This window comes from Nanorana parkeri, unplaced genomic scaffold, assembly GCF_000935625.1.
Source record: "Nanorana parkeri isolate BGI_ZX_2015 unplaced genomic scaffold, ASM93562v1 scaffold220, whole genome shotgun sequence".
In the NCBI taxonomy this organism is placed as follows: Eukaryota; Metazoa; Chordata; class Amphibia; order Anura; family Dicroglossidae; genus Nanorana; species Nanorana parkeri.
Genome location: NW_017306488.1, coordinates 821,728 through 832,357, shown reverse-complemented (window position 1 = coordinate 832,357; position 10,630 = coordinate 821,728). Strand labels below are relative to the sequence as shown.

Here is a 10,630-nt window from a genome sequence, read left to right as displayed (position 1 = left end):
GCCACTGTAACTCTGAGCAAATCTCGCAAATGAAGCAAATGGGAAATGTGAGCAAAATCTTTTCTGCTTCTTTAAAGTGTATTTCTACTTTTGCAGTAAGAAAATATATTTCTTACCTTTTAAATATTTATTTGGCCTTTGTGCATTTTCCAAGTTTCCAAGCTAATCTGAGCAGGTTCAAAATGAAAGCAGGGACAGAATGAGATTCCTCTCATTAACATACAAATATAAAGTACCAGTAGGTGTTATCCCAATTTGTCTGCAAAAGTTGAACTACAACTTTTGCAGACAAAAGTGCCTTTCTGCATATGATGTACAGTCTTTGTTAAAGATGGGTCACAGAGATGCTAGATTCCATTTAATGGAAACACTTGAGATCACATTGACAGCTATTCTTTTCATGATAAAGCATAACTGTTGTGCAAAGTCTCTTCTAAAAAAAAAAATCTTCTAGCATTTTCTTTTTTGGCACTAATGTACCGCTTTAAGTATTCCTCTTTCTCCGACCTTCAACTTGCAACCACAGTTTCTCTTCGCCAGTCCCATGTCTCCATGCTTGGCATATATTGCTATTATTTTTGAGACTGTTCCCCTGGAGGCTTTCAATAACTTTGCATTTATTTTAGACTTTCCCTCTTGTAGTTTGGACACCAAATATTTGTTCTCGTTAGATCTCAGCTGCCTAATGTTGCTTTGAAAACTGACATAACAAATTGCCAAACTGAAATGCCTATTTTTCAGCTGATGCATACTGCTAATTGACAACCAACCTAATTGCAATTTCCCAACTTCAAAGATAAACAAAACACATTTTCATGTGGTGCTTCCTTCAGTCTGTCCCCTCTTGTGCACAGGATGAGTTTCAATGTCCTTTTAGATCATTTGAAAAATTTGGCAACTGGGTGAACAAGCAGAGTAGACAGAATACTGAGCAGAGGGGAAATGGGAGAATAAATGTGGAAGTAAAAAAAAGTACTTAAAGAGTTATTAAACCTTCACTTTTTTTGCATATATCTACTGCTAGCAAGCAGTAGATATATGCAAAAACTTTAAAAAAATAAAATAAACCTTTTCAAACAGGTTTAAACTTACCTGTGTCTTTGCCGTGCGCTCCCATCCAAACATCTGAAGAGTCTCGGGCGGCAGCAAAGGATCTTGGGGCGGGCACATGCGCAGTTCAGATGTTCGGCCAGGAGACGACCAGAGACACAAGGTAAGTCCATGGAGCAGCGTGCACCCGTACAGAAACCGTGGGACATGAGAGAAGAGGAGGACAGAGGAGTCAGCGCTGGATCGGAGACCCGCACCGGTGCTGGAGGGACAGCTGAAAAGGACAGGAAAGAAGAAGATGATCGGAGTAAGAAACATAATTTAAGGTAAGTCCTTACATTAGCATTGTGGGAGGGGACCTTTGACTTTAATGTCACTTTAAAGGATAACTATTCTCAGGAAAAAATTGTAGGGTTCTAATGGGCTGGCTCTTTGTTGCCAAACTGTTGATATAAATGAGCACCTTTTTTCAGAAGCAGGAATATTTTGCATTGTGTGGCCTATATGGGCTATATCCTTCAAGTTCTACATAGACAACTGTATCATCTGAGATGGCGATTGATGGAGAAGACTCAGCCTGATAAAGACCATCCATTTCTCGCTTCTGCCTCTCACATGAAGCATGGGCCTGCCTTGCAACTGACAGTACTGACTACATACATAACTTTGCAATTGATATCAATTCTGCACTACTCTATACAAACCAGGCACTATAAGTCACATTTCCTATATATGAAAACACAATTTGATAAAGTAATGTATTTATTCAGGGCCCATTCACACCAGCCCAATCTGCTGCAGTGCATTAAATGCATGTTTGTTATTGCATGTTCTGTCTTGCATTAATCTGTGTTGCGTTACAGCAGCCTATTCATTTGACTGGGCTGCTTAATGCACCACAGCTGACCAAAAATTGTACATGCAGCATTTTTGATATCAAGATGAGGGTTGAGTTGACAGGTTTGATTTTAAGTTGGATTTTATTTATCTATTCTCTGTCGTGATCCAGTAATCTTTATCACAGAGACCTCCGGACTGGATTGGCAGTATTTCTATATCTCATTATTTTCTTCTTCTTCTTATCGTTCTATCTTTCCTCTTTTTTAGTTGTTCTATAGAATACTTTTCTTTTCCTCTATGTTTCCATATAAAAGATATACTGGAATTGTACTGCGAATGTTTTTGTTTTAGGATCTTACTTCATTCGCACATTTTGTTGCTATATTGGGAAACATTGGTTAAATTGCAATATCTCTTTGTATTATTTTGAATGTAACTGTTAATGTGTATCTTATTGTACTCTTGGATGCTTTGTTATTTTGTATTCTCTTCTGTATTTCTTGTTGAAAAATCTTAAATAAAACAAATATATATGATCTTCACACAGTGTGCAATAGAAGCTGCAGCAAGTCAGATTGAGCCAACCTCATTTCCTGGCTGTGGAATGTCCAGCATCAACTAGCCCTCCACTTTCCAGCTTTGCTGTCCTTGGCATGCCCCTTTTATTAATTGGATTTTAGTTCTTTCAATCATGGAGTCTCAGCATCACATGTTGGAGATACCTAGGGTGTTCTGTATGTAAATGCAGCCGGCCTAGGAACACCCACCCCTCAGATTGACATCCACCCATCAAAGCATTTTGATATTTTCATAACTCCAGTCCACTGCTTGTATCAGCGCTGAGGGCTCTTGAGAGAAGTACTGAGACAGTGTGTAATGAGGTTTTCAGAGAGCTACGTCCAGCAATCTGCCTGCCTCTTTCACTAGCCATGTTTGGCCTGCAATAAATATAAAATAACAGAGACCCAGTGATCATGTCACTGGGTCTAAAACAATGTATGTAATGAAAATAGGGGAAACAATTTAATTTAACCCTTTCACTGCCATTGATGTAAGGCTTACGTCGGTGGCAGTGGGCCCGTTTAAACAGACTAAAGCTGCTGGAACTCTGTTTACAATTGTAAAGCCGGATGTCGGATTTACAATGTAAGCAATGCTGGTGGCTCAGCTGCCACCAGATAACTTTCACAGGCTGGTAAAGTGCCCCCCCGCCATGTTTCCCAGGCTCCGCTGCCCATACTACTGCGGCCCCAGGACCGGCATGCCGGGTGCTGGCAGGAAGCTGGGGACAAGAGCGGTGAACTTCCGTTCACCGATCTCCCCTCCGTTCTATGGAACCGGGAGTGACGCGTATTGCGATCTGCACTTCAATAGCTTATTTAAAGTGGAAATGTGATACTAGGAGTCTTTTGGACCCCCAGCATCACCTTAAAGAGGACTTGTCACTGCCAATATGCTATGTTATAGCAAGTAAAGTAAAGTTAAAAAAAAAAAAACTAGTTAAAAAAATATTGTATTGTATATGTATAAATAATAAAAAAAAATGTTTAAAGTCCCCCGCCCCTGCGCGCATTCACTTAAACATGTGTCGGGTGCGCCTGCGTACGAAAAAGACAACCGCGCTATACATGTTGGGTATCACCACACACGCCAGAGTAAGTGCAATAATGCTAGTGCCGATATTTACGTGTATCCCTAAACGAATGCCCTGAGGGGCTTTTGAAGTGTCATCTATGGACTCTTTGGGGTACTGAATTTTGTCGCCAATTCACGGACGCACGCAATTTTGATATCTATTTACTCATCATAACCTCATCTTTTATATTTTACAAAAAAAATGGTATTGTATTGTGTTTTGCTGCACTAAATTCGGGGTTACCGCTCCTGGCAGAGAAAATTAACCCCGAGTCACGCTCGGGATTACCGCCAGGGAGGTTAAGTGCATTTTTCACTAAAAGTTTGGGTTTGATAAAGTGATGCACTAATATCGTGCATCAAAATTTGCAACTGACACCGTTTTATCCTACAGGCTCTAGGCTTTCAGAAAATATATAATGTTTGGGAGTTTGAAGTAATTTTCAGGCCCAAAATATTATAACATGTGTGCAAAAGATTTAAAAAAGGCCTTGGCAGCAAAAGGGTTAAACATATCATTAGCATGTTGATCAGGTGAGGAAATTAGTACCCATGGAAGGCAAAATAAAGGCACATTAAGCTTGAGCTAGCCAGTTGACTGAATTAGGAGGGGTCAATAGCTGACCTAAGGGGGAAAAGTATAAATAGAGTTGACAGTCTGGCTATTGCAGCCCCAAACCTATTCTGAAAACACTGTTATCCCTTAATATAAAGAAACTAAGAAGTAAATGAAAATGGAGATACAGTGAGGAAGAAAATGATGAGCTAAGCCTTTGTGGAGAGAAAGAGGAAACATGATCTTTCGTGACACTTAAGATGGATAAGGGGGAGAGACATGTTAATGTTAGTAAGATATGAATAGTGAGGAATATAAAGAATGTAAGAGAGCAGGTGAAAGAAGGCTGGGGTGCATGCAGTGTGTGTGCTGTGAAAAACAGAATGAAGATGAAGTAGTGAAAATGTATGGATTGTATATAGAAACGCACTCATAGAGAATGGCTACAATTTAACCTATATTATCTATATTTATCTAATATCTATTGAGCAATGCTCCTATCCTACTCCATGAGCCAGACCTGCTGATTGGAGACCCGCTCTTGTCAGAAGGCAGGGGGGCATGTCAGATCACTGTGCTCACACCGCACAGTGGTCTTTATCCTAAGCCTGCTACAGTGGAACTGAATTTTGAGCTGGCAGAAATAAATAACACACTAATACACCTAAAAAGCCAGGTTTTTATGCCCCCTATGTTTGTCTTATTTGTTGAAGTTGAATGTATGTATTACCACCCTGTATTGACCACCAGGCATTTTGCCACCATGTATCTGTACCAGCCTGAGGGAAGTGCTGCTTCGTCTCCGTTAATAAACTCATAATTTTCAGTCCCCATTGTATTCTATTGATAGAAAATAGTGATTGCTAAAAACTAACACCTGAGGTACATGTGCAAACTGAGCTTTGCTGTATATGCATTAGAAAATGGCCACTATAGTTTTTTTTTTTAAACAGGTATAGTGTATATGAATAGTCGAAATACAGTTTAAGGTTCAGCACTTATACAACTTATGTACTGTACATTACTAACCAATTTAAAGGGCATTTTGATGGGAGGTCTCAACTAATAATTAGTTTTCCCCATCATGCAGCTTTCTGCATTTCTTACGTAGAAGCTGTCCACCTCACCCACCATTTACATTTAAATGGAGTGTGAGGCGGACAGCATCCACCTAGGGAGATTTTCCCACTCACGTAAGATGCAGCTTAGAATATGAACAATTTTTGGTGGTGGGTAGCATTTATTGTATGTACATGTATTTAGATTAATGGACAGGTCCATACTATATGAAAGAAGGAACCCATTTCAGATTGACATCTATGACACAGCGTCCCAACAGTAGGAAAAATGGCAAAAATCCTTTGGTGTTTACAGTACCTGGCAAAAATCATTAAAGTAAGATATTGTTGAAAAAATATGTCCCAGTCTTCTGTTAGACCAGGGTGTCATCCCTCCATTTTTGAAACAGATGGGTCAGCTTGGGGGGCATTGGAACTTGGACATGTTGGATATGGAGAGATAATGGACAGATAATGTACTTTGGAAGTTAGGACTGAGGCTGAACAGAGAAAGTGCATCTGTAAGCATAGAGAACAAAATAGAAATAGCACTGTGTATGTACATGTGCATTAATATACTGAAGTGCTGAAAAGTGCAGAGAAAAAAAGCACACCTGAATCCCCAAACAGAACATGTCATAAAACCAAATGGTGTTGTGAACAGATTGCATTGAAGAAAACAAACAGCAGTCGGTACAGTAGAGTTGCTCCCAAGGAAAAAATAAACTCCAGAGCACTCAGCAATAGCTGAGGGTACTATCCTTTTGTTGCAGAAAAACTAAATGAACACAAATTAAGTAAAAACCCTGTATAAGAATGTATGCAAGACACTCAGTGAGAGCTGAGGCTACTACTCCTGGCTTACTATAAACATAGCACAAAAAATAGATCTAGGGGCTTACTAGTGATGGGCTAACGAGTCGGGATGCAGCAGTGGAATTGCATGAGGCAGTTGGCCTTTCTAACGTGAGCAATGGAAGGGTTCGGCCATGCCTCCAGGGGAAAGCCTACAGCAGCCTGAAGATAATGTCAGCCCCTTTACATGGTGTGCCAAGAGAGATAATCCAGATGACAACAACAGTCTAGACTAGTAGAACAGTAAGGGGCAAGAGACTCCGATATGAGAACATAGAGTTTTACTGCAAAGTATGGGCTCCACTCCTCACACTCCCCTAACCTTGAGGGGTCAAGCCCAACTGTCCAGTCCCTGAGTGCAGTACAAATGTGGCAGACATAAGTAGAAATTTACAGAATGGTTTGCTGTGGGGGAATAAAGTAATAATCAGCATCAGATCTCCCCAGAGAAGGCTTATCTCTGTCTGCAGATGGTCAATCTGTAAGGTGAGTACCATCTGGCAGCCATTGGTAGAACCTATGACTGCAAAGAAATTAGCTTGTTCCAGAGATTCTGTATCAAAGGCCACAGTCTGTATTACCATGTTGCTGCAATCCGCCGTCTGTGTTCCTGCCAATCCATGGGGGTCTCTTATAATCGACTGCATGGCACGATAAAGCAGTGTAATTTCCCCTGGTCATGACCCATACAGCAGTTTGGATAATTTGCTGTGAGCAAGGTTTAGGCAGCAGAGCTCTTTAGCTACATATCTGCTCCAGCTGCCATCTTGCACACACTAGCACATAGTTTTCTGGTGCCCAGTAAAAACTTAAGAGACATAAGAGTTTTTCCTGGGCACCAGAAAACTTCATAGCACATGTGGTATAAGTATCAGCACATGGAAATATATTTGGTACATTTTGGTCACTCCTTGACATGTTCCCGTTTCCACTGTTCCTAGATAAAAAGCAAGACTCAATAGACAGTATCTTTCTCTGTGTAATACAACAAAGATTTAAGTTACCCATAGACGTAATAAAAAAGGCCACTTTGCCTGTTTTTCTGGCAGGATTGGGTGATGATCTCATCTCATGCTGCTCATCTCCTTCCCCACCCTTCTCCATTCACATAAAAATGAGCATTGAACTGCTGGTAAAGGTTGGTACTCGAGTGAAGTTAGACCATTCATGTACATCCTACTGCCCTCGATGGTGTTACAGTCTCAGAATAAATCTTAATATTTGCTTGCCATGGAACAATCAAAAGTGATTTGTGTTCAGTGTAACCCACTGTGGAGTGGATAATGTATGAGCAATCCACTAAAAGGGATTCCAAACTGTATATTAAATCTAAACCTAAGGACTAAAATATAATGTTGTATGTTATGTATGTATGTATGTATGTATGTTGTATGTATGTAATGTAGATGTGGTGGCTGCAATATTTTATGCTTTTTTCCTTTACTTTCACATGGGGATCCTGCCAATAACACACTTAATGTCCTAGGTGACTATGCCCACACTCACTGTACTGTATCATAAGATGAATAGTATTATAATCCTAGGACAGGATGTGTGACTACAGAAAAAACCCTCCCCCTCTTCATCTCTATAACATAGAGAGAAGGTGTTCTGTCGGTCACAGAGGGAACTGGGAAGGGATGCTAACATTTCTTGAGATAAGACTGCAGATTGCACAGGAAAGCAATGAATTTCTGTCAGAATCAACAGAACTTTTTTTTGCACATTTTGATCAGATATAAAAAAAAATCACTTTTAATTGTATATTTAACAGACCAAAGGGGAGCAAATAAAAGAAGTGCATTGTTGGGGTTGACGTAAAAGTTTAACAATGATGATAATAACTAATGAACGAAACATAGTTTTACAACATGAGGAACAATGTTCTCAACCAAGATACAGAAAGCTCCATAAACTCAGTTTCCTTTATCCACAACAAAACCAGAAAAGCGAGTCTGTGATTTTAATTACATTATTTTCCTGATTTATTTCCAATCGAATTGGACAATTGCAAACTCATTTTTGAAAATGACTAATATTTTCTAATTTATACAGGTGTAATTAATTATTGGATTTTGAATGTATCTGCCTGGAATTAGAGGTAACCTTTACTGAAAGAATAGGGAGGCTACCCTTGTTGACCCCTCTTTCTGAAAAAGAAAAATAGTTTCCTTCACTGACCAGGAGCAAGTCTGTAAATCTGGAGGTCTAAATTTCACTGTGACTTTATAATCTTTGTATTGGGTCAGGGACTGAAAGTAACCCATGCAACCAGGGCTGTATTTACTATAATGTCACTTATAGGCCAGTAGCTAGGGTAGCAGTGTTAGAGAGGCAGTATCATGACTACTGAATTTATAGGTTGTGGTATCTTTTCCCATATTTTGCTTCCTTTTTATGTCCACCCCTGAACATTTGTGGCTAAATTTGGCAAGACATTTGTAGGGGGAGCAGATGATGTTGAGAGGAGTCATAGGTTCTGAAAACATGAAACCATTTCTCCTTGCTCATGTCTGGCAGTCTTCAAATTTACATCTGCATATAAAGCATATAGGATGCTGCCTCCAGTAGCTCATTCTACCATTAAATTTTTCTAGAGGCTGCTAAAAATTCTAAAGATTAGGGCAGCAGGATACAGCCCTGCATGTAATTAGGATTATTCGGAAGAGACCTCCTCTTATTACAAGTTTCCTTTAATCACTCATGAAGACACAGCCAAATGACTGACTACTAGACAACCCAGTATATCCCCATGTTTTATTTCTTGTGCTTCTCTCGTCCACATACACTATCACATTAATGTCTTCCTTACTGTTCATTCTTTAGGATCGAATTCTGGATCTCTTAAAGGAACTGCAGAGATTTCCTGTGACAGTCCCCCTCCTTCGAGTAAGTGTGCTTCCCGCCCCCACTTTAGAGCCGCAGACCAGTAAGAAGTTTCCAAAACCTTTGTGGCCTAGGTTAAAGTACAACTAAAGGCTTTTGTATGATATTCTAAACATGTACCAAATAAAGTTGCTATGTGATGCACAAGCCTTTTAAGAACAGAGTCAGTTCTACAAGTCCAGAAAGCAATGGGAACCACTAGGTGGAAAAGCTACAGGCTTGTAAGAGGTAACAATGCTCCCTGCATGCCCACTGCAACATTTTTAAATCCCACTGTAGTGCAAATAGGAGCCGCCTACATGAGAGCTGCAACTCTGCTCTGATTTCAGGAGCAGTGCAGCATCGTTGCTACACCATCACAGGAAATAAGCGCTGTGCAACATATTTTTTAATGGGCGGCCACAGTTCTACTTAACTGCTTGTTAGGGGTAACTCGCTGTTTTTGCAAAGTGACTAGACCATAGTTTTTACTTTCACCCTCAGAGCACAAAGATTGGGGTTACTATAAACAAGTTAAGGAAGCACAACAAGGATCACCACATTGTAGAACTTGCCAAAGTCATCATCAGGGATTGGAAGAAAGTACTAGGTGAGTGGGTATAGTGATGAAAGAAAAAAACCCAGTGTTTACAGTTGGATTATCTGCAAGTAATAACATGCAGCTGGTCTTTAACCCATTCTGTAGAACATGCTGTAAGGTGTTTCTTTAGTCTGGTGGCTAAAAGAATGGTCTGTTGGTGTGTGCAGCCAGTCTGCCTAAATGATACCACATGCATGGTCCTCCATACTGTTAGTTCTTCTGACTTTTTATCTAATGCAGAATTATTCATTACTCTTAACTGCAGGTCATGCAACAGTGATAGAGCCTATGGTATCAGTCAAACCAATCACAAGTATTACTCCTTTTTTTTGTACTAGATACATGCTCATTCCTTACAGATGTAGACAGCATTTAAAGTGTAAGTCAAGCCAAAAACTTTTTTTTTTGGTAGTATAAGGAAGGGTTAGAAATTCGGATTGGTTTTTATTGCTATCCGGGGCTCATGTTAGAGAGATTTCCCCTTACTTACTGTCCTGCTGACAATGGTTCCACCAGACAGAAAGTGAGGGAAAATCTGCAACAGTGACACAGAAATAAAATCTGACAGTGGTTCCCCTGACAGGGGAAGTGAGGGGAAATCTCTCTAAAGCAGCCTTTCTCCACCACGGTCACCTGGGATGCCTTCTAGCTTTCTCCGGGGTGCCTCAAACTTTCCATGGTTTAAGGCAGGCTGGCCGACCACCAGCACCATGGAAATCAATGATGGTAATCCCGAGAGGGTGAGATTTAGCAAAAGCATTGATGTTTGCCTTTGTCCAGGCCTGCTCTACCCCTGGCCCTCTGACCTACTGCTGCAGTTCCTGACATGATAGTAGGATGTAAAGGGGGAGGGGGGATAAGGACTCTGATGTGAAGGGGTAACTGAGAACTTCTGATGTGACGAAGGGAACCTGACTTTTTTTTTGCTTTTGCATGCAGTCCCGCTTAAAATCCATACCAGACCTCTACCTGGGATAACGGTCACATATTTTGATTTACATTTTTACATTTACTATTTTTGTTTTAGACTGGGGTGCCTCAAGATTTTGCATATATTTAAAAGGTGCTGTGACTAAAAAATGTCTGAGAAGCACTGCTTAGAATGACCTGATGTGGGTTCTAATCCTTCCCCACTCTAAGAAAAAATCCTTCGGCTTGACATACATCTTA

General features: G+C 40.3%; 1 protein-coding gene across 1 annotated transcript in view; it reads left to right on the top strand.

Annotated features, from left to right (window-relative positions):
* Positions 1 to 3,473: 3,473 nt before the first annotated feature.
* Positions 3,474 to 10,630, top strand: part of LOC108786628 (transcription elongation factor A protein 3-like) — a 28,534-nt gene continuing 21,377 nt past the window's right edge. Inside the window, exons 1-3 of the mRNA XM_018555958.1 lie at positions 3,474 to 3,545; positions 8,821 to 8,883; positions 9,364 to 9,469. Coding sequence (XP_018411460.1) covers positions 3,474 to 3,545; positions 8,821 to 8,883; positions 9,364 to 9,469 — 241 coding nt within the window. The remainder of the gene's footprint in view (positions 3,546 to 8,820; positions 8,884 to 9,363; positions 9,470 to 10,630) is intronic.